This window comes from Serinus canaria, chromosome 6 (genome assembly GCF_022539315.1).
Source record: "Serinus canaria isolate serCan28SL12 chromosome 6, serCan2020, whole genome shotgun sequence".
In the NCBI taxonomy this organism is placed as follows: Eukaryota; Metazoa; Chordata; class Aves; order Passeriformes; family Fringillidae; genus Serinus; species Serinus canaria.
In genome coordinates this window covers 21,812,578-21,840,382 of record NC_066320.1, presented here as the reverse complement: position 1 = coordinate 21,840,382, position 27,805 = coordinate 21,812,578, and the positions used below count along the sequence as shown (strand labels likewise).

The 27,805-nt window shown below is 42.9% G+C and overlaps 2 protein-coding genes across 2 annotated transcripts; both read right to left on the bottom strand.

The window, feature by feature from the left end:
- Positions 1-4,190, bottom strand: NPM3 (nucleophosmin/nucleoplasmin 3). The gene is made up of 6 exons (XM_009087241.4): positions 4,073-4,190; positions 2,443-2,528; positions 1,625-1,744; positions 1,291-1,384; positions 748-871; positions 1-632 (listed from the first exon to the last, which is right to left on the bottom strand). Exons 1-5 carry the CDS (start codon positions 4,113-4,115, stop codon positions 780-782), a joined length of 435 nt encoding a protein of 144 aa, XP_009085489.1. The 5' UTR covers positions 4,116-4,190; the 3' UTR covers positions 1-632; positions 748-779.
- Positions 4,191-5,586: 1,396 nt separating this feature from the next.
- Positions 5,587-27,805, bottom strand: OGA (O-GlcNAcase). Its single transcript, XM_030241053.2, has 16 exons — positions 27,272-27,805; positions 23,657-23,708; positions 23,238-23,335; positions 21,883-22,013; positions 21,066-21,237; positions 20,093-20,191; positions 19,657-19,941; positions 18,961-19,119; positions 17,313-17,923; positions 16,745-16,919; positions 13,159-13,244; positions 12,201-12,305; positions 10,628-10,713; positions 9,514-9,706; positions 8,560-8,719; positions 5,587-7,897 (listed from the first exon to the last, which is right to left on the bottom strand). The coding sequence occupies exons 1-16, from the start codon at positions 27,456-27,458 to the stop codon at positions 7,761-7,763; spliced, it is 2,736 nt and encodes a 911-aa protein (XP_030096913.1). The 5' UTR covers positions 27,459-27,805; the 3' UTR covers positions 5,587-7,760.

Sequence of the window (27,805 nt, the reverse complement as noted above, 5' to 3'; positions counted from 1 at the left end):
GACCTTTCTTCAGACCTGATGCCTGAGAGATCTTTATTGAGTGTAAGAACAGTTCTTTACAATGCAGATTGACCCAGAACCTCCCCCAGAGAGGCTGTGAGCTCCTATCCCACTATAACTGCAGTTGAGAACAGAGCATGGGCCCCACTTTTACACTTCCAAGTATAAAAACCACCAAACTGTGAGTAAGCAAAAACAAACACATTAAAACCAGTTAAAGTGCCTGTCCCACACTGGTTTTACATCCATCTGCTGGAGAAGGGGCCAGGACTGAGTATTTCACAGATAGGGAAAGGGGGTGCATAGAGCAGAGGTCCAGGACAGCAAAAAGGCACAGGGTAAGGATCACCTCCTCCATTCCCAACTCCCAGAACAAGGATCAGGGAGAGGGGACATACCAGCAGCATCCATCCAGTTTTGGGATCAGCTCCCAGGGCTGTGTGAAAGGAGACACCTCAGTGCTGGGAGCAGGCCCTGCTCCCCAAATTGTTAAAACAGCATTAAAAAAAAAAAAAACAAAAAAAAAACAACAAAAAACAAACAAAAAAAAAAAAAAACCCAGCAAATGTTGAGGCTGTAGCAACAGGTATCCAAGGTAAAAACCATCCAGGGAGCGAAGTCCCAGTGAGTACCTAGGGGAAGAACCAGGTTGAGATCAGCAGACTTCAGCAGCACATTCCACCCACACTTGCCACACCAGTATCACAGCCACCCAGATCCTTCCTCCAAGGCAGCCTGGCCCCTCACCTTGCCTGGAGACAAGTTACTCCTTCCTCCTTCTACTTCTTGGCTGGCATAATAGGAGGAAGGTCCTCCTCATCCTCCTCAGACAAGTCATCATCCTCCTCAAAGGAAGCTTCTTCCCTGTGCACTGGGACACACAAGTAACTGTTACTCACCAGTGTAGTCTGTGCAAATACAGCTGGCCCATGAGACACCTCAGGAGCAGAGCAGCCCAAGGAACTCTGAAGCAGCTTTCACAGCAGTTAACAGTGGGAAATAAGCAGCACCCCAGCTGGAGGGAGGTCTCAGAAGGGAATGGTGACAGGCAGACATGAAAATAGGGGACAGTTTGAGACATCCAGACCCCTTTTCCCATGCAAGGCCTTATGGTAGGAAAGGAATCTCTGCACTGAGATGGCCCCTGGGGAACCAGCACAAAGGAGGGACAGCATGCAGGCCAGGTAGCACCCAGTGCATCTCCCAGCAGCTCCCTGGACAGTTGTTGACACTGGAGCCCCTTAATTCCCCTCACTCCTCCCATGCTTTTCCCCAGCCTTCAGTCCTTACTGATCCTGTGCCAGCCAGCCAGGTGCACTGGGCCAGAGCCTGCTGCCAGGCGAAAGGTCACCGGGGGCTGCAGCTTGAAGTTGTCCAGACTCAGCTGCAAAGAGCAGAGATGGAGCTGAGTTAGAGGCAGAGGCAAAAAGCAGAATATCCTGTTGTTCCCAGTATAGCACCTGGCCCAGTTAAACATGTCCATCTGAGGGCACCTGCAGCCAGGCCAAGAGTACCCGGGGCATTTGCCTGTGAGCTGCAAATCCTAGATCAGGATCTACAAACATCCAGAGCTGTCCTGTTCCCTGCAGCCATTCACCCCTGAGTCTTCAAATCAGCCTCTTACCAAGGGCTGGCATGACAACTTCAGATTTGCCACAGGCACAGCAATCTCTTGGTTCTCATGGTTTCGCCCAATGACTTCCACCACGTTGCACTCGTCCTTGGCACCATCAGTGAGGCACACCTGGGTGGGAGTGGAGATTGTGAACAAATGCTCTCCCGAGGGATACATCTGGGACAGCTGGAGCTCTCCACAGGAGAAGTAACTCACATCAATGCTACCAGCCCAGATGTCATGCAAGGTGTGGGGATGCTGCTCCACAAAACAGGGAGAGCACTGGAAAACCCCAGAGCAATTGTCCCTGATTGCCCCAGAGAGGGCTCTGTGCCTTTCCCAGCTACAACAGCTGTTACTGCAGTCACCTAAAGGGATGGCACCTGGGCTGCATTTTCTGCTGATCTGATCCATGCTGACAGGTTCTGTGCTCCCAGGATAGAAAACATCCCCAGGAAGAGCCAGGAATGAAGCCCTCCACCTATCTGGGCTTGGGGAGCAACCAGCCAGAGACCCAGCTGGTGTGGATCTGGTGAGAAGCTCCAGCAAGGTCAAATACAAGGGAAAATATTTTTTCTTCACCACCTGCCTGGAGCATCCCCTACTCAGCAGTCTCCTGCCACCATAGACTTTGCACAAGTACCTCTGTATGATGGATAATTGTGACCACTCTTTGTCATGCCCTGAGAGCAGCCAGTCCTGGGACCTCAGCCAAGGGAGTCCCCTAATCCAGCCCAGCCAAGAAAGGAGGATGAGCCTGGAAAAGGGGCATAAGGATATGGGGAACAACAGGAGAGAACAAGCACAGTAATTAACATTTCTCTTACCACAGACAGTGCTAAAATGTGGTCAGAGTTGTCTTCTTCATCCACCTGAAATGTGTAGGATTTGGTACTGGCAGTCAACTCACAGCCTAGAAGGAGATTAAAAAAGCAGTAGCAAGTATTACACAACAACAGTCACTACAGGTAAAGGGTCCTGAGGGGCATCCCTGGCCGGGCATGCACATGGCATCCTAAAACTCTTTATTTTCTCATGTGAGGATCAGCATCAGACCAGGGCACCCTGGGCTCCAGGGTCCCAGAAAACCACACACCTGCCTCTGCACCATGCAGGGACAAAACCTGGTGCCCCCAAAGCAGGTTGCCATGAAGCAATGCCCATGGACACCCAAGGTTCCCAAGCACTGGCAAGGCAAGGTTCTTCCGCTCCAGAGTGCGGAACAGTCAGGGCACACCACTGTGAAACAGGAGGGAGCAGACAAAACAGTAACTCTGCTCATGCCATCGCCAGTACAACTTTTCTTGAATGGGAGTCTGGAAGGAGAGACACAGAGTGCCAGACCTGAATGATGAGGCACAACCCAAGGGGAGCATGCCAGCCAAGTTGCAGGGAGCTGGAGTCCCTCAAGAGAAGTTTTGAGACATATTTTATTAGATACCTCAGACAGTTACAAAAACAAGGGAGATGCATAACTACGTCCTTAGCTTTTAGGATCAGGATTCAGCCGACTAAAGGGAGGGACTAAACTGCCCTGGGTGCGTTTACTTATTGCAGGATGATTCACCAATGTGAGGCTGATCGGAAAAACACAGAGCTGAGCCCGGCATACCAGCGCCGGCACTTTCAAGGGAGATGAATGAGCCTTCATAAGCGCAGCCCGGGGCAGGACCGCTTTTTTCCCATGCTTATATATTGAACTTACCGAGGGGAGGACCAAACCCCAGGGGCCTGAAAGGCCTGGGGAGCAGTAACTCCGCTCCTCCGGCAGTGCGCGGAGCCGCGCTGCCCGGCCCGGGCTCACACGGGTTTGTGAGCAGCGCAGGGCCCCGTGCGGCCCAGCCAAACCCCTCCCAGAGGAGGGACACGGCCCCACCGCCCTGCGACAGGCGCCACGACACGCGGATGTGGGGGCGCGGGGAATGAACCGAAGGAGCGGGAGAGGCCGGCGGCAGCCGGAGCTGCCAACCCGCCGCCCCATTAATCCCAGTCCTCTGAAGTCGCCAGAACACCAAGACCCCACGCGGCTCCCCCAAAGCGCCCCGGGACTCCCAACATGTGCCTGCTACCCCCGAAGCGCGGCCAAACACGTGTGTCTCCACACCGTCCTTCCCCCACGGCACGTTAATGCCCTCCACATGTCTCTCCATACCCACGTGTCTCTCCTGCCTCCTTCCCCCCACAATGTCTCTGCTGCCCCAGGTCTCTCTTTGACACTGCCCCCCGGCTCCTGTTGCCCCCACACCTGTTCCCCCCCACCCACACGCGCCTTTCCAGCCTCCACGCCGTCCCCATTACTCACCAAAGTCTCCTGCCCCGTCTCTCTCCTGTCCCCCAGTTCTCTCTCACTTTCCCACGTCCCTCTCGTCCCCACACCCCCGCCTCGTGTGCCACCTCCCTAATTCATTTGTGACCCCCCCATGTGTCCCTCTCTCCCCCTGGCCCGAGGCCGCTCACCAAAGAGGACGCTGCCGGGACAGGCGGGCGCGTGCGGCTCCATGAGGCGGCGGCGCTAGGATCGGCTCTGGCAGCGGGGCGGGCCGTGCAGCGCCGAGCAGCGCCGAGCCGCGCCGAGCCGCTCCGCCCCGCCCCCGGGGACCGAACCAAAGGGTCCTGCGGCAGCACCCCGCAGGATAGATTAATATCAGGATATTTCCTGGCCATCCTGGGCCTTCAGCATTTACTGAGCCCACCGCCAGCTGTGGAAATTCCACACCGGAAAAATGGCCCTTACTACCGGCTGCTCACTTATCGCCCCTCTGGGCACCACCTCGGCCCACGGCAGCAGCCGCCCAGCACTGGGGACGAGACACAGGGCACATACAGAGCCCCCCAGGAGGCTGAGGGTATGAAGAGGGGTATCGGGGGAACAGGAGGGTGACAAGGATGGAAGCAGGACGGCAGCGGGAGGGACCTCTTCCTCTCTATCCCTTTAAGCATGGACAAGAGCAGCGTGACCTGACACTGGGGACTGCGGCACAGGAGCGTTTGAGCACAGAAGGCAACATCCTACATCAAAATCTACGGCAAGGAGGAGAGGGCTGGACTGGTCTTTCAAAGCAGAAAGGGAAGCAGTCTGCTTGGTGCTGCAGAGGAGCAGCCAAATCAAAACAAACCCCACTAACAACGAGCTCACACTGCCTTCTGGGGACAAATCTGGCTCTACTCCTACCACAGAAACCTCTGCTAGCCAACCACTTGCTTTACTTGAGCTGGAGTAGATTCAAGGAAAACCTGACTGAAAAGGTTTGAAAAGCTGAACCAGGTCCCAGAAAGAAGCAAGTGCTCGTGCAGCAATGGTTACACAAGCACACCCATGTGCTTCTCAGCAGCTGCTCTGCGCAGCCACCTGACCCTACCTGACCCATCTGCAGCCACCACCCCAGAGCGGAGCAATGGAGGCAGGAGCATCCATTGCTGCATTATGCTCCCTTAAAGGAAAAGAGTCTGGTGCAACATCAGAGCCCAATCCCTTTTTATAGGCCCAGATGTGTTGTACAAGTCTGTCATGACGTCAAGAAATAGGCTTTAAGAAAACAGAGTCACCTATGTGCAACACATCACTTGTTTTAACAGAGAACATTTACGGGGCCAGGAGAAAAGTTTTCACCTTATGACTTCCCTGCTTGGTTTGTGTGTTATCCTGTTCTCCACACTTCACAGCTTCTAAACCACCACCAGTGAGTGCACCCGTGCAGCAGGTGGACAAACTCTTGTGAAATGACCTTAGGAAAAAGCTGCTTTTCATACCCCTGGCCCATCCCTTTGATTATTAGCTGTCACTCTAAGCAGGAAGCTACTTGCTTTAGGCATCTCAGTATTTATCTTCCCAAGTTAAATTTTGTGGATGTACAGCTGCCAACACCAAAAACAGACACAAGTCTCTGACAGCTGATCCCAAGGGCACCAAACACTTACACGGTGTGATGTAATGTACATTGCTGAACCACTTCCGGTTCTGGACCAGCTCATACACAAAATAGACATTTATTTACATTCACTTCTCAATTTTTATTCTATTTCTCGCATGGTCTTCAAATACAGTTTTACAGGTCTTTTTCTGCTACAGATACTGTTGATCTAAAACAGATTAATGAAAGTGGCATTCCAACCTTAATGAAAATTCATAACCATGAAAGATATGTCAACATATCACTTTACAATCCTAGAATGATGGTATTGGCCTGACATTCCATAGGCTTAGACAATTAACTTCTATAATAATAACAAATTCATAGGAAGAGAAAATGTGGCAACTCCTTAAAAGCCAAGAAATAAGGCCACAAGCATCCTATGCTGTAATGTTATGCATCCAGATGAAGTAAGTCGAGTCTGGTATCCATGAAGAAACAAAACTCTCCCACCTGGTAAATCAAGGTTATCAGCTACTCAACATGCACTCAAAGCTGTATAAAAACTAGTGGCATTCAGCTTGGACTCAATGAAATCCCACAGCACAACCCCATACCTCTCTCTAAAAATGAAATGAACTTGTTTCAACTTAAATACTTCGCTACCGCATTAAAAATCATTCACATTCTGCAGAAAAAAAAAAAAAAAAAAAAAAGAAAGAAAGAAACATCTTGCACATGACTGCACCAGAAGGCCAAACACAGCATCTCCTTACAGGTTGCAGAGAGCATTACTGCAATCTTAATGCCATTCATTACAGGTTGCAAATCAACTTCTATGCAGCTGGAGGCTTGGAAGAGCAACCAAGCTTCCTTTGTGCACCACTGAAAAAAACCCAGGAAAATTTAAACATAAGATATAGACAGCTTATGGCAGCAGGTGGAAGAAACAAAGTACTGCAAAGTGCATATCATTGTCCAATCACCTGTCTGGGACACTGAGACTACTGCAAAATATCATTTCCATTAAATGATCCAACCACCTGAATACCAGGTTCCATATGACACCAGCTCCATCCCATCACCAAGCATGTCCATCCTGGGTAAAAACATTAAACTCTTGGAACATTTAAAAGTAGATAACCATTTAAATGATGTGTAAAAATGTGCTTATTGTGGCATTTCTTATAGAAAAGTTATTTGATACAAATGTGCAGGACTTGAAGACCCTGATTTAATCAAACTAGTACGAACAGGCTTTGAAACATGGTGACTCTTCCAAGGACAAATCCCAGCTGTGGGCCAGCTCTCTCTCCCACTCACCATCTTTCATCCATAATCCCATGTGAACATTACCAAAATTAATGGGTTCAGCAAAGCATCCTGTGAATTGCTGTTTCAGTCCCAGGAGAATGATACCCTCAAGCAGTGACAAACTGCTATCTGAAGGAAGGGTCAGTTGGGATCTGCTCCCCTTTCCTAAGATGGTCAGTACCTAGCCCTGGATATGAGGCACAGTAAGAAAGGTCAATGCTGAGGACAGACTTGTTCTCAATTGTGGTTTTAGGTTTTTCAAAAGTGCCATCTTGGATCTATACCATTTCACTTTTCAAAAGAAAAAGTTACAAAAACCAGTAAACAAAAAGTTAGTCAGCATACATCTAAGTTTATATACACTGAGATTTACAAGTTTGTCACTGAGTGACTTCTGCCACAGACCACTGCACATTTGTCCCTAACAAAACAAAAAGCTTGAACCAATGGTCATTAGAAGTGACAACCGGTCATTGCTTTATCAACAAGCATAAGGGTAGTAAAAAATAGAACTGTAACTACTTATCTTTAAAAATGCTGATTGACACAAGCAACCCCTCCCATTTCTGCAACTTCCAATTGCACATCCTGCTCTATGATAGAGAACAAAACCTGCATCTTTATAGGCATTCTGCCAGAGACCAATTTTCAGTTGACACTTGAATGCAGAGAACTGTCGTCAACCACAGCACCGACTGAGGGGGATTCCTCTGAGAAGCTATAGCCCATGCAAGATTCCTTGGCACTTCACACAGGACCAGGAGAGGACAGGGTTTCTCTTTGTTTAACAATGTTTTCAGCAGCATTATCCCCTTCCAACAAATTACAGTCTGAATGTGTGATGGGTGATTTTCGCATAGCCCCTTTTACCAAGCTGGCTTATTGCTGGCTTTGTGCAGTTAGACCATATGAAGATCCCCACCACTACCTGCCCAGCTGTTAAGGGTCTACAGTACTGGAACAGTTCACTGTCAAGCACTTCAAAGGCTTCTTCCAAGGATAACAACATCCTTTGGAAATCCTTCCATTTTAGCAATTTCAAAACAACCCAGCTTGCTGTAAAATTCCAAGATTCTTTTATCATCTGGTCTCACTTCACAAAAAGCCCCACGGGAGCCTGAAGAAGAAAGAAAAGAAACAAAATACTGTAGGAGAAGACATCAAATATTACTAGAGTTCCCACCAATTTTATGAGGTAAATCAGTGATCCAATTCCACATGGAGCATAGTGCCCAGGAATCCAGATTTCTGGCAGCACAGCTGACCATCCCCTAACGGGACTACACACTGCAGGCATCCATCAGTCTGAACAAACCCTCTGCACACCTTTCACTGCACACCAAAGTATCTGATGTTGGCTCCAAAAGCAGCATTGCATGAGGGCACTAAGTACAAAGGAAGTGCGAGTGTGAGGTGCACAGTCAGGGCAGGCAGCCAAGCACTTCCCATACTGAAGGTTTAGTAATTACCCCACCAGTGCACACAGCCAAACTAAAAAAAGCATCATTACCAATGCCAGCAGGAAAAATATAGACTTTTGTGCAGTGTTCAAGATGTAAAGATGTGTGCTCTCAGTGCCAAATTGTTCCCTCTGTCCTGCCTATCTTCTAATTTGCAGGATAATGGCTAAAATGAAAAGCTCCCTTTTTCAAGGCAGCAGCAGAAGTTAACTGTTTAAAAGCTTTTGTAATTATTTACCCAAATCTTCCCAACTTTGCCTTGCACCCTAGGAATGACATGTGGTTAGGGAACAAGGAATTCTAAGTGCAAGAAACTTACCATTAGCCTTTAGAGAAGAGAGCAGGCAGGCCATCATACTTTTGGCCACACTTGGATCTGTCACTTTTTTGTGGATATCAATCTTTATCAAAGATGGGAAGTTAGCAAGGAATGATTCTGGCAATACTTCTTGTTCTTCATGGAAGCTTAGCATTATTTTCTGAAAAGAATATTAGAAACAGGTATTTAATAATTATCCAGCTTTTCATTTTCATTGATCTCCATCAGGGGAGACTGCTTTGCTCATGGAGTGTACCTCCAAACCAGCAGGCTTTTCAGCTATACCTCTTGATGGCTACTTAGTTCCTCATCTGCTGAATTGCTGCCTGTATTCTATCTACTACTGGCTAGAAAAGCTTCTCAGAGCATCAAAGGAGGCATGCAAAGCTCCTTCTCAGTGACCCATACTTCAAGTGAAAGAAAACATAAGCCAACACATAACCAGCAGTTTGCCCACAAATACTCTTGTTTCTTTGCCTTTTTACTGGGTGGTTTTAGGCTGCCTTGCACCATTTACAGCTGTCACACTCCACAAACAGGTCATTGATTTTCACACCAAAACCAAGTACTCTTGAATTTGTTTTCCCTACTTAAACTGGTAAGACTTTCAGTGCTCTACCTGCAGCATGGGGAAACTAATACTACAATTTGCAGTAGAACAAAGCAGGAGCAATACTTTACTTTCAAAATGTAATTTCCTCCAGATGAAGGTGCTTTACATTTACTGCATGGATTACTACTCAAGTACACCTCATGGGTGTAGTACAGCACATAGCTGTATCTGACTGGCAATGAATAATTTTACTGTCTCCTTCTGATAGATCAGATTTTTTAATACATGCTCAACGTCTTCAGAAAGGTGAAAAAAACTGAATTTCATGTGAGCTCAAAAAAACAAAGACCCACTTTGGAAAGACTTCAGCATACAGTTCTGACCTCACAGGTTATACCAACCTCTGCTTCAGACAGCTCCTTGTCACTATTTGGTTTAGTATATTTTTCTTGCATGAAAGGGATCCAAGACATTTTGCATTTCTTAATGAAGGGAGTTACATCAACTGTTCCCAAAGCATAGCCACATATGCCATCCTCATCTTCTAAGACAAAGCAGTAATCCAGGCTGAGGGTGAGCAGACCTCCAACCAACCTGCAGGAAAAAAGCGCAAATTCAGTCAAAAGAAGGTCTGTTTGACCCAGTATGCCCTTCAGGCTCCACAGAGGAGATTCCACAGTCAATAAAAAAAAGTGAGTCCTCCAGTCACAGAATTAGTTCCAACAAAGCACTAACTGACTGATCAGATGTCAAAACTCAGCTATGAGCAACATCTGCACCTCAGGATTCCACAGTTTCATTCCATACACATGGCCCTTCAGCTTTTGCTCTTAGCTGCTTTGCTGCCATTATTTCCTTGCTTTCATAATTGCCTTTGGATATTGTTTGATACCAGTTACACATCCTTTCTTAACTGTCTTTCTGTCACTCAGAGCAGACTCTCTATAAAATTCTATCTAAATTAAACACCCAAGCCAAAAAAAAAAAATCCACTCAATGTAGCTCATTTTAGAGCTCATTTTTAATGCCCCATTTTTTTTAAACTTCATCTATCATTGCTTATCCTTTGAAAAAGTTTGTACATGTACTTCAGAAAAAACTTGAGGCACTTGGCTGGGAGACTGCACCTCAAAGACCTCCCAATTCTATTTTAAGAACTACAATAGGTCAGAAAAAATACCAGAGGATAACTACAGACTATGGACACTCTCATGATATACTTTCACAAAATCTGAAATAAGATACTGTGATACACACCTTTCATAATACAGAGGTTTCAGCTAAATTTATTTTCTAACAGCTCACCACAGGCAACCAGCACATGAGCTGAGACATAAGTGTCAACAGTCTCATTAAGAAACCAAAATCCCATTTTCCTGAGAGTAAATTATTTTATCTACTTCAAATGTTCTTTGTATTCTTCCCACACACAATTCTAAAAATTATAATTAAGTACACTATCAGCACTTCATCCTTCAGAACCACCTCTGCAGGACACTTGTTCCTAATACATACTTGTCTCCAATTAAATCTGGTAAACTATGGAAGGGTTGATCAGCTCCATCAGCATACATTTCTCTGCAGATCTTATATACAGATGCCTAAGAGGAGAAAAGAGATTATTTCAACTTAGCAGTCACATTCAAAAGAGAGTATGTCATTAACAACTGCACTGTCACCAGAGATCAAATGTATCCATCTATGCAAAAGGATGGCATTCCCTCCACCTCTTCCCTGAAAGGAACTCAAAGTTGCCTTCAAAAACATTGGAGTTAAGTTGAATGGCTGAGAAGGAAAGGCTGGAGGGAAACGTCCTGCTCTTGTAACAGCACGAGATTAATACTGAGGATTAGATACCTAAACACTCAGTGAAGATCACCACCATTGCTACAAAGTCCCTTCACAAAACCTCTGATGCTCCAGTATGGCAAAGGACAGGTACATCCTGCATATTAAAAGGCTTTCACCTGGATCTCTTTGAAAGAGCAAATTTGAATTAGTCACATTTTAAATAAGAAATTTCACCTCTTTTTAAAAACAAAAATGCTTTGCATTTGACACTTTCTTCCTTTAGTTAAAGGGTAACTCCTCAGAAGAAATAGTTTATGACTGCATGCTTAGCTGCACCTTTGCTAAGGTGGTTTAGAAATATCAATTCCATTTTCTACAAAATAACAAGTCAGCTTAGATGAAGTCCTGCACAAAGGTTTGGAAAAGGCTGTTTTACTGCTCATGAGAAAAGCACAGGATAGAGCTGGCCTAGAACTGGCAGGAAAAGGAGTCCTCATGTGTCAGCCTCGTATGTTTGACTGGCTTCAAAGTAAAGACTCGTTTGAAATACTGCAAACTCAACCTAGAAACTCCTGAATCTCAATCGACCTACCAACACAAGATTTCAAGATGCATTAATCCCTACATTGTTTAAACTGCATCCATAAAGAGTTAACTACCCTACTAATCCATTCAGAAAACAGAAAAAGTAAAAAAAAACTAATAAAAATTACTAATGAAATTTTCCTGATTTTGAAGTATCAAACACTCCAAAGCAGACTCGAAAACTTTCTTTCAAAGTCGGATCAAAAAGCTTCCAACTGTAACTAAAATGGTATGAATGGCTGAACCATGATCCCATTTTTCAGCTCCGTTTTGAGATGCAGTATCAATGTTCTAACTATACAGCTCTGCAAATACCAGCAGGTACCACAATAACCACTGACTGACACAGGCATACACACCCACCTTCTAAGGTTAATTCACTGGATGTTTCCCTGCTGTAAGAATTCTTTTACCAGCTGGACAAATTTAACTTGTCTTTCATAAATAAGGAAGGCACTCACAGATTTAAAAGGGTGAGGGGGTGGGAGGCTGGGAATCAAGCTGTGGGTGTACACGAAGCGTTGCACAGCATATTGCTGAACCAGAGCCATATCACTTAACCTCATTTCTCCTGTGAGTTGGCATTTGTGCCTTGTGCAAGATACCAGGACACCTGCTTCATTAGGGAAGAGGAGACTCAGCAGTAATCACTGCTGCCACTAAAGAAAGTGCATCACTAACAGCAAAAGTGACAAGTGTCAAAAGCAGTTACCTCATCTTTAGGGAAGTAGGGTCGTATGGTGTACACTTTGGAAGTGGGTGTTAATGGAGGTGGTTGAAAAAAGAGGTCATTTGCCCCATCAATAGGCAGCAAACGCTGTGAAAACAAAATATTTAATATAACTGTATGAACAACAAAACCCATCACTCTTGGGTGTGCACTGCAGACTCCCAAAATAACATTTGCTACTTGCTACCCCAAAAGAAGGTGGGGTTGGTATGCTTTACAAATGCAACGACCTTATTTGAATAGAAAATATCCAATTGGTGTTCTAAAATATGCAATTGAAACAGCACATTTAGAGTCTGTTAATCTTAACTGCTTTAAAAACTTTTTACCAATCATATCTACACTAAGAACACAGAATGTCAGGAGGAAAGGTTTGGTCTGAAGAGGGTTAACTGGCCAGAGGAGACGCTTTATCCCAAAAGCAATGCGCTGATTCAATTTGCTGCGCGCAGAGCACCTGTGAGGGGGGAAAAGTATAGCGCCTGAAAAATCCATGAACAAATCTGCACATGGTACAAACAGTGATCTAGGAATATTGGCCAATTGAATTCCTCGCAGTAAAGCACATTACAGCATTATTTCCAGAGGAACCGAAATTTGGACGACGATCCCTTTTGCTCATGGAATTCCCATTGGCAGACAAGCATGCGCGCATTGTGCAACTGCGGGCGCAGGTAAAAATGCTGTGCGACCTGCAAAGAAACAATGTGAAATGTACAACTAAAGCCGCTGCGCTTCGCATGCGCGTGGGACAGGCAGCATCTCCTTGAGAAATTACTGTAGAAAGGGGAGGAAAATTATTTTAAACCAAGCTGTAAGGCTAATGGGCTTTGGACCAGAAAGCCTTCGGCAGACCAATCCTTCCAGACCTCTGATGTGCAACAAAAGGTTTCTCATAAAACAAAGAAAATGTCATTCAGTTGTGAAGTCATATTGATACCTGGAACTCTCCTGCTAGACCACCTCTAAAGGCCCAGGGTTCTTGGTCTCCACTTAAGAACTGTGCTGAAGATTGACTACGACACCCTGTTGAGATCAGATCCAAGCGGAGAACGTTACGAGAAGGGGGATTTCCTGGGTGTCTTACATGTCCAAAAAGCTAACATACACTTGTGGAAAAAGCTCTCTAACTGAGCTAGAATCCAGGGCTTGGGGAAGGGGAGGGGCTGTAATAATGTATCATTTATAAAGCTCTTGTGCTTGCGCACCAACTGAGGCATTTCAAATTTTTTCATTACCTGTAAAAGACAGGTGAGACAATTCAGCTACACACTTCATTCTAGACCAGAAGGCACAAGAATGGTGCCACACAGAACTATGCAGACTTCCCACACATTTTGTACATTTTTTTGTTTTGGGTATTTGTGTCAGAAACATTCATTTAATCTATGAAAATCCGACATCTTGGAAGCTACGTGGCTCAATAGCTACTACTATAAATTTTACGTCAAACAAATGCCATTATCACAGCCCCTGAAAAAAAAAAATGGACCTTTCTGAAGTCACATTTTAGTACTGATTGTTTCTAATCTTGTCAGAAAACTAGGACTAGCAATATATGTAAACAGTCTGGAACCGATCAGGCAGCCAGGACAGCTGTATGAAACAGCATTCTTGCAAGATTTACATAACCCAGGCCACACCTTCACAATACTGTTGGCGTATTAAAAAGCTAAGTAGTGTTAACTAGAATTAACTTACAATTTAACTAATACACCTTGGTAGCCACTACTAGCTTTGCTTTTAGTATCTTGATTTTTATTTCTACAAGCATACTGAATGCACCAGGGACCCTGCTCAACCAGCAGCAGCAGGCCCACTGCAGTGCTTAGCTTTAGCTTGCACCTGCTTTAGAAAAGAAGCTTCCACTGGCTGTTTGATTGTTAACACCATTCTGCCAGCAAGGCACTGCAGCCTTCACCAAGTAACATAAATGACAGGTCTGGAGAGACAAAAAAAGGCAAGTGGTATCTGGAGTGGAGATCTCAACTACCCGCCTAGTTTTCTGACAAGAGAAGCAGCGCAAATACTCTCTTCCTTTTGTGGACAGCAATCTACCTCCTGTTCAAGTAACAGTCTCAGATCAGTACAGACAAGTATGTTGTGCTAGTCAGAGAGTCCCAAAGTGTGCCAAGTTTGACATTTATGCGAGTTTAGGAATATAGGTTCAATACAAACTACCCTAAGTATGGTAAATTTCAGAAACAATTCAAACACCAGAACCCAAATTTGGCTCACTCCCACATTTTAGAATTCTCACATAAGAAGATATCCTTCCCAAGAGATTTAGTCAAAAACTTGGAAGACAGTATCTGTCTGTCCTTTGAGACTACAACTTAACTAGCACTTCCAATTATTACAGTAAAGAGCTGTGTGAATGAAGAGCTGTATAAATGAAAAACATAGTTAATGCCTTAGTCGCTGCGCAAATGTGACTTCAGTTCATGCCTGCTGTACATCTAATCTATCTGAGCTGCCTCACAGACAAAACCTTTCCATTTTAATTAATTAATGACGACGCGCTGTGAACATCTGGCGCTGTCCATCCAATAGCAGTAGAAACTTGTGCTGAGGATTCTCCCATCTGTACACAATGGGGAAGAAGACAATAGAAGTCATTAGTAATCCATAGTACTGTACAGCCACACTAAATTAAGGGACTGAATGCTAGCTGGACTTGGGAGGAGAGGTGAAAAAAGTGAACGTCCAGTGGACCATTGAGCACACCACTGTGAAAACTAACTTGTTTGGATTTGTAATGTACTTGACTTTGTATAATGAGGTATTTTATCAAAGACCTTTACTCTGTATTTACAGAGTGATAAAACACAAGCTGAAGACAAAAATGGCCCCTCTCACAAAAGCACTGTTAGTATAAGAGTATTAAACTGTACATGTGAAAAACCCTTAATTTTTCAACTATCTCATACCAGTGTGAGTACTGGAACAGAACAGTGCCAAAGTTATCAGAGTTGGTGTTTACTGAGTTGGCTGCTGCTGTGAACCACTCCAAATATTTGATGCACTTAGAGATTTGAACCTAACTTTACAGGGACACTGAAAACAATTTCAGCTGAATTTAGTACATAGTCTGATAATTCTGAAATGCAGTCTGCATTGGGCCCTTGATGTTTTCAAAGACTACAAAACCACTGTTCCCTTTATAGAGCTTTGGCCTAGAGTTGTAAGCAGATTAAGTTATCAAGAAGAGAGCATTCTGTCCAGCTAAACATCAACACACAGCAAGGATAGTAAAGTTGGAGGAGATGTGTTACACTTAAAAATGCACAAATGAAGGCTTTTAAAAAAGCATGAAGTTGTTCGAGAAATGTTAACGTACTACAATGCTGCTGAGTTTTCCTCCCCCACTAGTTTTTCTTCTCTGTGCTTTCCAGAAGGCAGTCTTAAAAGCTCTCTTCTTTATCAACTATGACTTTAGGGATCAGATATTTAATAAGCACAAAACACAAGAATTTGTTGGGCATAGACCAAGTCGATGATTTAATAGGTCTTCTCTGTCCCTGTTTAAATCTGTCAGTATTTAAGAATATAATTTAAAGATAATCCAAACACTAGGATTAGACCAAGGTTGTGTAATGGTTAGCCACTGTGAGGTTTGTGACAGCTACAGAAAGTGTGATTTGAGACCATCAGCTTTGCTGTCTGCTGTGTATGTCAAGCAATTCTACACCATATTCCTTACAGTTGGATTGAAACCTGAAAGTGAAATGAAGTGACTAGAATTACCCAGGCCATGCTGGTGCTATCTGCCAACTTAGGATCTCCCAAAAATCTTTCAGGAAAAATAACAACAAAACAAAACAAAGAAGTGTCACACATTAAAAAAAACCCCAAAAAACTACTGTTTCAAGATCATTTTAAGTCTCAGACTAAATCTGTCCAGAGAGCTCCACAATTTCCATCCACTACCAAAAATTAAAATATAGATTAAAAAAAGTTTTAAAAAATCATCAATTTGGAAAGTGTTTAAAGGAAATTATTTTGCACCAGAATAGCCTTATGCTAAAGCTCGCATGCGCACAGGGGCTGGGAGGATCAGCTTCCTCATGGCCAGGCCCATTGAAAGGTCTGTTGAAGACAGCAATAATGTTATCAAGACAGAGCAAACAGCAGATGGCTGAGGTGATCACATTTCGTAGTGTCATTTCCAATCATACAGCGGGGCATCCAAGGAGTTACATGGCATAGTCCAGTGTGCATTCAGTCAAGAGTAAGTTAAAGTCAACACTTACGTGTCAGATGAGATTCAATTTTCATTAGCCCAAGAAGAAAATCAAGGCCTCCAATCTTAAGCATCCAGCAGACTTCACTTTTAATAGCAAAGCAAACTCACTGCAAGCGTTGCTTCAAATAGCAAGACAGGAAAATCTTTAAAACAGGGTCAAACTAGACCCCCTGTCCAAGAAAACACATTCACCTAATGCTTCAGTTTTCCCCGTGGGCTAATTAAAAACACACATAAAAAACAATCTCTCTGGGATTATAATGGCTCCCAATGCACCTACCTAACCACTGCACAAAAGATTTCACCATTGACATAATACTCTTGATATCCCAGACGTAGGAGTACATGTCATAAAGGATTGTCCTGTTGGCACAATTGGAGAGGCGGGTGAACATGCCCATCACCAAGCTGCACATCTCTTCAAACTTGGCTGCTCGGTTACGCCATTCTTCTATCTATGAGAAAGAGCCACAAGATCAAACACAGGCTCCTAGAGAGGAGTGGTACTCTAAATACAGTGAAAGACTACACAATTCACTACTTCATTTTGCCAGGATGGACTACCACACCACACATGACTCACATATAGTCTCTATGGCTGTTAGAAGTGAGGCCAGAACAGGGAACACTTGTCAAATGCAGATACTAGACTGTCTTCATAGCTACGTGGCACTACAGGGCTTAAAACAGTAGATTCCACTGGAGGAACGAAAACTACTGTGACCTGAGGTTCATTATACACTACCCATCAGGTCCTACTAAGTAGAACACCAGTCTCTATTACAGACAACAGATAAAATTGCTTGAAAATTTTGACATAAAAGGAGAAAAACGAGATTTGCACTCACTTTTTCAGCATCCTTTCCTTTGCAATTTACGCTGACAACACTGCTGTTTGCTCTAAGCCACTGGAATTCCCTCAGCATCTGTGCACCTTTGGGTCCATGTTCATAAGGAAGGTAAAACAAGTCAGCAAGAAGCTGTAAATCCTCTAAAGTCACTGGTTCTACTGTGTAAAGAGGCTTTTCATTCGGCCCAGGCACAAAATGTTCTTTGTTAATTTGCTCATCAGTCTGCATAGGTGCAATGTCACTACCAGAGTCTTCCTGCATAGACATCTCTGGAGACTTTGACTCAACTATACTCTCCTTATCTGTATCCATTGGCTTCAGCTCCTCTGCCATCTTGGCTTCGGCAATATCTGTCAGTATTTGGTTTGCATTCTTGTCTGCATCATCTTGTTTTTCCACCACCATGTCCATTGGTTCCTCATCAGATTGCTTCTTCTCCTCCTCCTTGGCCAAGGCTGGTGAGTCACCACTCAGCGCCGCACCCTGACTCATGATGGGCTCCTGGTACACAGTGGTAACCACTGTTGCTGCATTTAAAGAGGATGGTGCCACCAGTGGTCCCACATCCCCTACAGAGGTTTTAGCACCACTGTGGGCCACTTGCCTACCTGAGAATAAGAATAAACAAATTTAGTTTTCAGTGTCTGCTAACTAACTTTCAAATCAGCAACTCCTGCAAATGGTGGATGATTTTGTTACCACAGCATGCCACCAGCACAGCTTCCTTCTGGTACTTTGCCTGTTCACTTCTCTCAATGTAACTCTAACTACTGACTTCGAATTTTGCAAGTTTCCTTTTCATATAACTGGTAAGCAATAGGATGAAGAAAAAGTTAGGAAAATTATTCAACATATATTTTTAACTATGTCATCAGAATAAAAAGCTCTCCAAGTACCTGTTTTTCCCTCTGCGTCAACTGACTTGGTAAAGTTGTATTTGAATATAAGGGACAGTTCATAATAAAAGCTTAATGTGATAAGCTGATGCTTAAATATTTCAAATTCAAAACTGTCTTTAACCTGGGGAAAATTGAGACATTCAAAACCTTACCAGATGCAATCTTGGACAACATGCTCTAACCCACCCTCCCTGACCAAGGTCGTTAGACTAAAGATATATCCCAAGGTCCCACTGGTACAAAAAAGGTGTACAGTGCTGGAAGGAACTCTGCTGATTTATGCAGACAACCTCAGGAAAGTAAAACTATCTTAAAACACCTGGAAGAACACAGAGTCTTCAGGACCAGAACTAGTTTTTACAACAACCTAACAATTTTTTCAAATTTTTTCAATTTGAAAAAAAAAAAAATCCCCACTGTATTTCCCATTCTCTCAGGTTCCACTGAAGCTTAGTAAGAACTGGGCTTAGCAAGATCCAGACCCTTTCCTGGTTTCTATCAGAAATGCCCAAAGCTAATACATCAAGATTGCTTCTGCTGATCAGTCAGAGCATTACAAGCACACTGCAGAACATCAAGCATTCTTACTTTTTAATTAAGGTTCCCCAGTTATTAAGGCAGAAAATATTTCCAGCTGAAGTGTATGAATTGCCAGGATCTGTAGAATATCTTCAATCTAAACACATATACTAAACATCTAACACCATTTTTCTACCAGCCCCTGAATGATACCAAATCATACTCACTGCTGTACTGCTGAGGTACTCCAAATTCCTGTAACCATTCCGTTAAGGCCAACTTCAGGGCCATTTGTGGGCTGTAGAGAACATCTGTTTCAATATCTTCATCACTCCCCTCATTTTCCAATTTAATCTGGATTGAAACTGTGCTGTCTTCAGTATCAGCTAGAGAGACAAATTTTAAAAGATATCATGTTACTTTAATTCTAAATAGCAAAAATAGATGTCAGACAAGGCATTCAGAAACTCAGGAGCCTACTTGACAAAAAGGACAAGTTACTAGATTACAATTAGAAAAAAAAGAAAATTATGGTCACCACCAATGTCAACACAGAAACCAGACATTCTGGCATTCAGAGTGTCTTCTGATCTGAACTGCTTCTATTCCAATGAAATCATATCCATGGACACATTTCAAACTTGGGCATTAAACTTGCTTTCCAAGAGCGTTAATTACATAACCACAGAAACCTCTCCAGACTAAGAAATTCTTTGATACCATGTGCTACAGATATGCCCCAGGAAGTCAGTAAAGCAAAATCATTATCTTTCAGGCAACTGCCATTTACTTATGGGACAGAAAAGGCTAGGTGATCATAAGAAGAAAAAATTGGTGAGGAAGAGAGAAAATCATTAAAAACACAGAACTGGTAGGACTTATATGGTTAAGCATAGATCCAGCAAACAGTTACATGTACTTACTCATCACCACATCTTTTCTCACTCCATTCATGTTAGACTTGTACCAGGTCGCAAGCGTGTGAATGGCAACGTAATTGGCTTCAAATTCACAGTTTGGATTGGTCAGAACACCCTTTAGTCGAGGGATGAGTTCAGTTGACCGACCCTTGTAAGGCCCAAGAAAAAGCCTCTTTTGATCATAATCATTAGCATGAATGTTATCCCAGATAACTGGGGCTCTCCTGATGATCTTAGAAACTTCTTCAATGGATTCTACCGGAATGTCTTTGGATACAACTTTCGGACCTAAGCAGGAAATAGGATGATCAGAGGGCTTTGTGTACACTTGAAGATTCAACCCCCAAGTAGCTGGACAGTCTACTAAATATTTACAAGAAAATACTTAACACCAACAAAATAAAAGAAACAAACTGTCCATAACACAAAAGAAACAAACCTGTCCATAACACTTCAATTCCAGGGAGCAGTTTTTCTCCTACAGTCCGTAAATATGGGGACTGGGCAACATTTGGATAACAGAAAGTTCCACAGTACTCTGCACAGGAAAAGAGAATGTCACTGTCATTAGAAGGATGCACAGGTGTGACAACATACCCAATTGTGCCACAAACAAATTGAGAGAATACCACCCTTGGAAATTAAAAGCATTTATAAAATTAATCAGGTAAGGCCCAGAAGTCTAAAGTACAAATAAAAAGGACATTTTGAATGACATTCAGCATAAGTATCAGAAACAAATGGTAGAGAATCGTTTTAAATGGCTCAAATGTCAAAATTAGGAAAATAATTAATTGAGTCCGTAAGTACAAGGCCATTTTAGAGCAGACAGTATCCAAGAGAATGAGAAAACCCCAACACTCATTATAAACTGCAAATACCTAAAAACTGTAACACTGGAACATATGTCTCTAAAGTTAAGGTCTGCAACAGAACTACAGTACTACAGTGTAAGAGCATAAACTAAAAATAATTTTTGATTTAAAAAGCAACTTGGTGACTAATGAAGTTAGCAATCTTATTAAAAATAGGAACCAGTGACAGCCATAAGCACCGACTACCTCTACTTAAAAAAATTCTTAGAAACTAACAACCTGCTAATTCAAGAAGCAAAGATTTCAGTTCAAGTTAGGAAAAAATAAATTTTCCATTAGCCTAATTCTCAACTCAAACTTCTTGAACTGTTCTATCAAGCTGCCATATTTGCTTGCATTGAGCCTTTCGGAGATTTATAAATTTGGAAAAATCTCTGCATACATCTGAATAACCAAACTTTTCTTTTCAAATCAATTTCTTCAATCAACCCCAAAATACTCCTTTAGGCAGTTATTAAATGTTAAACCAGGTTTTCAAACAGTAAGGTAACAGTCCCCCTCTTTTAAGGCCCAATGAAAATTTTCTGTTTGTTTTACCTGTAGGACAGAAAAGGAATGTGTCTGGTTCTCCTAGATATTGATAAATTTCATTTGTGATTGACACTTGAGCATGAGCAAAAGAACTGAAAACTTCTTTGTCTGCTGCACACATGTTGTGATCAATATCATCAAACAGCAGTGCAAAAGATCTGCAGCCAAATTGAGAAACCTAATAAAAGAGACAAGAGTAAAATGTTTAATTTGTTAAATTATTATTGATTCTTTTAATCAAACTGTCGGATTTTTAGATCTAACCTTAGAGACAGCTACAGGGATATAGTTCTATTCACAATGAATGCCTGTCTCTGACAAATAGCTCTGCTTCTCTCAAAGATTAGATCTTTAAAGACCTGCAATCTGTTCCAGTTTTAACCATCTAAAGCTGATATCACAGGATAGACAGCTGGGGAAAAAGCTAATTCTGTAACAGTTCTTGGACAAAGGAAAGGAGTCAGGAGAACAAAGAAGATGTGCATGTCAGGTCTGCAACATGACATGCACATAAAAGGCATTTACTGTGGGGTAGAGTTCTTGCTTTAGCAGCGCATCTTGGCTTCAAGATTCCAAAATGCTCTGAAGACAAAAACAGCCTTCAGCATCCAATACGAGAATTTTTTCAAAAATCAAAGTTATCACTGGCTACTTTTGCAATGCAACTTGAACACATCCATTGGAATAATTCAGAGACCCCCCCAAACTAACACCAGTGACAAAAAGGTTCAAGAAGCTGGTGAAAAGCTGCAAGAGTGAGCATGGAACTGGAGATTCCAAATTAAGCAGCACTGGAACTGTGCTAAGTTTGTGTCATCCTTACCTGGTCCAGCTTACGTTTCAATGTGGATACCTCTTTAGGATTGGAGAAAGTGATGTCAAGTCCAGGTGAGATTGCATAGATGAATTCTATTTCATGTTCTCGTGCAGCTGATATTAGAGTCATTAGCTGCTCTGGAAATTAAATTACAATATTTCAGAAGGACTCAAAAATTTCTCAGGCATCATAAGTGTATTATAAAGCTGCAGATACCTCTTCAATCATAATTAGAAAAAAGAATTTCTGGAATTTATTGAAACTAACACAGCAAAGAACACCAAATTATTTGGAAGATTTTTCAGCAATTATGCCAAAAGAAATACAACAACTGTCCTTGTATTCTCATTTTGCATGTTAAAATTTTTATAAATATTTAAAAGGTTTTCTTTATCTTAATGCTGTGAGACAAATATGGATATAGTCTGTTTCCACAGAACATACATACATCAACAGTTCTAGAATTATTACTCACTTTTTCCACACATACTAAAAATTTATTGCAGCAATATCACTCCATGTGACAGAAGTTCACACACCACTCATATGACTGAAGCTTGGGCACATGAAAAAGTGGGGTGGAACATCACCATGTTACTATTCCATGTGCAGAAGTAGTTTCCTTTAGAAACAAACTTGCAATTGAATCTTTTATAGAATGAATAAAGAAAATTCTTTTTGGCATATTTAAAAATTTTTGCTGTTATTATATATTACCTTGCAGTACCCTTTATTTTTCTGCATTGATCCAAAGAGGCCTCCAAGAAGGATTATTTTATTTCAAGAGAGTCTAATTGTTCCCCTAACCCAAGGAAAACTATAATTCCTTCAGTCTAATAAAGCATCATAAATTCCATAAACACTAGAAGTGGATAAAACAACTCACACTAGCTTGAACAGATCTTTTATGTTCTGACTAATTGGTCAGGAGCTGTTTTTCTAACAGGTACTCTTTTCATTAAGACAAGGACTTAATGAATCGCATAAAAGGACATGGTATTTGCTCAATCTTTTTTTTCCTTTTCTAAAGCAAATAATTTCTACTTCAAAAAAAACCATTCAAAAGATATTCAAGAGCCAGAGGAATAAGTCTAAGCAACCTTTCCTATGACAAAAAATAAATCCTGTAAGACAAAGCATTAAAAGCAGTTTCAGAAATCATCTGCAGTTATAGTTAAAAGAAGTAAATCCATGCTTGTTCCAAAGCTCCCATAAACACACCTGCAGAGTATTAAAAAGAGGTTTTCAGTCACCTTTGGGAATGGCTACTGTGATTAAACACACAGAAGTATACATAGCAATAACCAATTCATTCAAAAATCTACTTATAGAAAACACAGAGGAGAAATAAAGGCAATTACCTGCTTCCTCCACAGAGTACATTTCTCGCCAAAACATCCTGTGCTTGTAGTCATCCTTTGGAGCATACAGGTATGTATTCAGTCCCCACTTCTGAAGCCTAAAAACACAGGAAAAAAGCCTTCCAATAGCCTAAAAATTCAGGAATTCTGTTTTACATCATGTTATTCTTTTACTCAATCAGATTTTTTTTTCTCCACCGAACGTTTTGTTATACTATAAAGCCACAATAACTTAAAGCACAAATTATATCAGACAAATTTGGTATATGCAAGATAAAAAGGTGAATGCAAATCCCAAGACTATAGATATCAGGCAGAAAGTTTCTCTAGGTTAGAACAATAATTCTTTCCAGACTAAAGTGGAAGTTTATGATTACATTCCAATGGAATGTGCTGCAGTAGGAGGAAACATGACTTGCCTTCTAAAAAGTTCTTTCCTCTGCTCCATCACCCAAGGTCTTCCATAAAATCCTATGGGCAACAAGATTAGAATTATCCAGTTAGATTATGCCTGCTTCATGAAACTTTGTATTACAACGCACCATTTTCTTCCTCTTTTGCTACATTTGTCAAAAAGCTTCTCAAAGCAGAAAGGGAAAGAAAAATAGTTAGCATGAGGAAAGTGTAATAACCTAAAGTGATCTAAATTTAAAATGCAATTATAACTTGTTTTATTTCTTATGATCTAAGGTCTTATAATTTTGGCCACGGAAGCAATTAATTTTCAGAATGCAAACTGTGTTCCTGAGCATATGCCCTTGACAAGTCAAGTCAGCATTTTTATAGCAGCAGACTGAACAGTTATAACCTAATTAAACTACCACACCAGATACCTACAAAATAGATTTGACTTTAAGGTGAACACTGAAAAGACTTGAAAATATTTAGCAGCTCAAAAATGCTTAACTGGTGGTACAGACGAGGATTTATATAAGCAGAATATATAAATGCATACTGCAAAAGATGATGTGTAATTAAAAAAAATGTGCAAGTGAGTCAACAAAATGCTTAGGACTAAATTTCTTTTATTCTGTTTAACAGGATCTTTGTCAAAATTAAGTTGCAAACTGATATCCTACTTTACCATTTCCACATTTTACAAGTTAGTATTATGTCTGAATAATCATATATAAAAGCATCTACCCAAGTGATTTTAGAGTGTATTGAAAGTCATACAATTCCATGGAAATTGCACCTGCTTCAGGCTTTAAATCCAATCTTTCCATTCTGGAAACAATACTTTAAAAAAGCACTCTCAATGCCCTCTTAGTCAAGCCAACTCGCTTAGATCTATGTGCAAACAGTTCAACCACAAGTGGGCACTTCAAAACAAAGCTTCAGCTTGCAGTCCAAAGACCAGAGACTAAAATAACATGAAATTCAATAAGCTCTTCTTTTCAAACGGCATGGCCACTCAGTGATGAATGACACTACTAATACACAAAGCTCACAAGCCTCTGTAGAACACCAGTTCAAAAGGTAAACAGTATCTTCATTTCCAAAGCTATTCACCATTGTAAATCTGTAAATATTGTCTCATTGAGGACACAACCACCCTTCTACCTTCAAGAACTCCACACTGGTACAACTGAAGACATTTTTTATATATTATATTTCAGTTACATGCTAAGTGTACAATGCTCTTTTAAGAAGCTTAAAACAAGAGGCTCAAGTTTTAAGAAATATTCTCTCTAAGAGTGATCTCAAACTGCCTGGCACCACAATGTGGCAAAACTGAGCAACTACTTCCCACAACTGCCCAGTGAAACAGGGAACAACAAGAAAGAGCTGGGAGGCCTGAAAACCTCCCAGTTTACTTCACCCAGAAGGAATTTCTTATTTTCACTATAGTTTCCAGACTCTGACTGATGCTGCACTGATGAAGCTCAGGAACTCACAAAAGAAATGAAATCCTGTGAAACCTAAAGAATATCCCCTATGCCTCATAACTTGTTCACAACACTTAAGCTTTACATATAATACTACTGCTTCACACCTACAAGCCTAAAGCAGAGCACAGCCTACTATTAAAAAAAAAAAAAGAAAAAAGAAATTCAGTTATCAAAAACTAATTAAATAAGGCTGAACAGAACTGGCTAATCTGCAGCAATACTTTTCCATCTGTCACCACATTTCTTAGGTTCCTACTGTCACCAGCCAAGTACAATTCTTGGATCTTTCTGTCGAACTAAAAAAATAGACCTAGTTTTGTATTACTCCCTCAGGACTGTGTGTCAGGTTAATACAAAGTCAACAGATTATGCCAAAATACCTCATCGCATTACCACGCTCTCCATCACTAGAAGTCAGGACATCCTAGAGGCAGTGCACCAAAGCTGTGCATTCAGCAATCTCTTAGACCTTATTACTCTGCAAAACAGTAAATTTGGTAAGTGGCATACACTCTTCACACTCTTAGAGTGCACACCCAGTGTTTGGCCAATTGCCCTCTGCCTTTTCTACCAAGATGCAAATTCTCCATCTCAGCACTCTAACCTCACCACACCTCAGTCTGTGTTAACAACTACTTTATATTAAAGTATTTATCTACACTTCTGAAGTTAATTCCTGTTTTTCTCTTAACTCTACAATTCCCTTGAGTCACTAATGAGGCAGATGTTTTCACTCCCTACCATTTACCTCCTTCACCACAAGTTTATTTTTTTGTTGGTGGTGGTTTTTTGTTTGCCTTTTTTTCTCTCAACACTACCCTATTCCTTTCTTCCCTGTACACATATTATTGTTAGACTGGTAACTCCTAACCAGTGTTTGATGGCTTCTTCGGGCAGAGGCCATTTTCTTGCTTTGTTTTGTGCACAGTACACTCAGGAACACCTGCAATAAAATATATGCTGAGGCAACCAACGATGTAACTAACATGACAAGAAAATTTATTATGGTATTCTCAGTGGTTCCAACAGAAACCTGGAAGAACAAGAGACATTCCAGGGGTATCAGTAGGAACATGAGAAAACATGTCGTTACAATCTGTGTTTTTCTTCAGTGTTATGTGTCTCCGAAGCCCTCAATTTGGTATTTACCTTCACAGAATTAAGTCTATTAGCAAAAGAAAGGCGTTTTTCTCCACAATGATTGTATTTAAGCCCTACTAATTCACCTTTCACGGTTATATTCACAGAACCCGAATATTTTTTTTTTAAGATACAAAGAGAAAACAGTCTGCAAAGCAATGCAGATACTGATTTTGATAAACTGCCTTCTCCATTCCATCTGCTAGTAATTTTGTTTCCTACTGGAAAATCATTATTGGTACAGAAATAATCTGAGATCATGGGAAATAAACAATTTTAAACCAACTGTTATGCTGGGAATAAACCATTTTCCTGCTGACTTTCAACCACCTACCTTAACTGACCTGTCAGAAATGCATTACTGAGAATTACAAAAAGTCTCTTTATTCTGCAGCTTCAAGAATAATTTAAAGCTTTTAATGGTGCAACTATGCTAAAAGACAGAGGATTGTTCCACAATTAAAATGATACGCTAAAATATTGTAGAGAACAAGGTGCATTTAATATTAATGATTGAGTAGAAGTCCACGGAATCACCCATTTCCTACTCAGGACTGAATGCGAGCCTCTGGAGCGCAGGAAGAGCACGTACAGCCGAGACAATCGCGCGGTAGCTCTGCTCTCTCCCCCTTCCCCCTTTAGACACGTACGAGCAAGCGAGCCCCAGCATCGCCTCAGCCTCTCTGAGGAATCATCGGCGCGCTGGGTGCCAGGCCTGCCCTCGCCCCGCCGCACAGCTGCCATCAAAGGGCGCTACCCGCTCCAGCACAAGCCCCGGGGGCAGAAGCCCCGCCCGGGAGCCGCGGCTCCTCCCCACCCTGGCGGAGTCCCGGCCAAGAACCGCACGCCACCTCCCCGCCGAGCGGGCTCCTCCGGGCGGGGGAGGAGACGGCAAAGCAAAGCCAGCAGGGACCAGCCTAACCCCCATCTCCCGCTGATACCAAACCCCCCGTTCTCCCGCAGCCCTGTCTCCCAGCGGAGACCCCCTCTGAAAGCTCTCACCTTCGACGACTCCACAGAGGAAGCGGCGGGAGCCCAGCGCGGTCTCCGTCTCGGTGTCGGTCTCCTCGCCCCCCGGGACCGGCCCTGCCGTGGCGCCCGGCGGCTCTAAGGGGGCGCCGGGCACCCCGGCTGGATTGGGACTACCCTGGGGCTCCTCCAGCGCCGCCTGCCCCTCCTTCTGCACCATCCTGCCGCCCGCCGCCAGCGCCGCCGCTCGCTGGGCCGGGCCGAGCCGAGCCGGGTCCCTGCCGTCCCCGCTCCGCAGTCCCTTTGTCTCCGCCGCTCCGGGGCCGCTGCCGCCGCTTCCTGTTTACGGGGCGCTGCGCCTGCGCGGGGAACCGGCCCCAACCGGTCCGCGCCGCTTCGCCCGCAGCCGCCTCGCTCCGCGGGTCCGCCGCGGAGGCAGGGTTAGCGTCTGCCTCGGCGGGAAGAGAGCGAGGGACGCGGGCGGCCGGGACCGCGCCGGTGGAGCGGGAACAACGGGCTGGGGCGCGGGAGGCTCCTCAGGGAATGAGGCGGGCGGGCGGCGCGCGC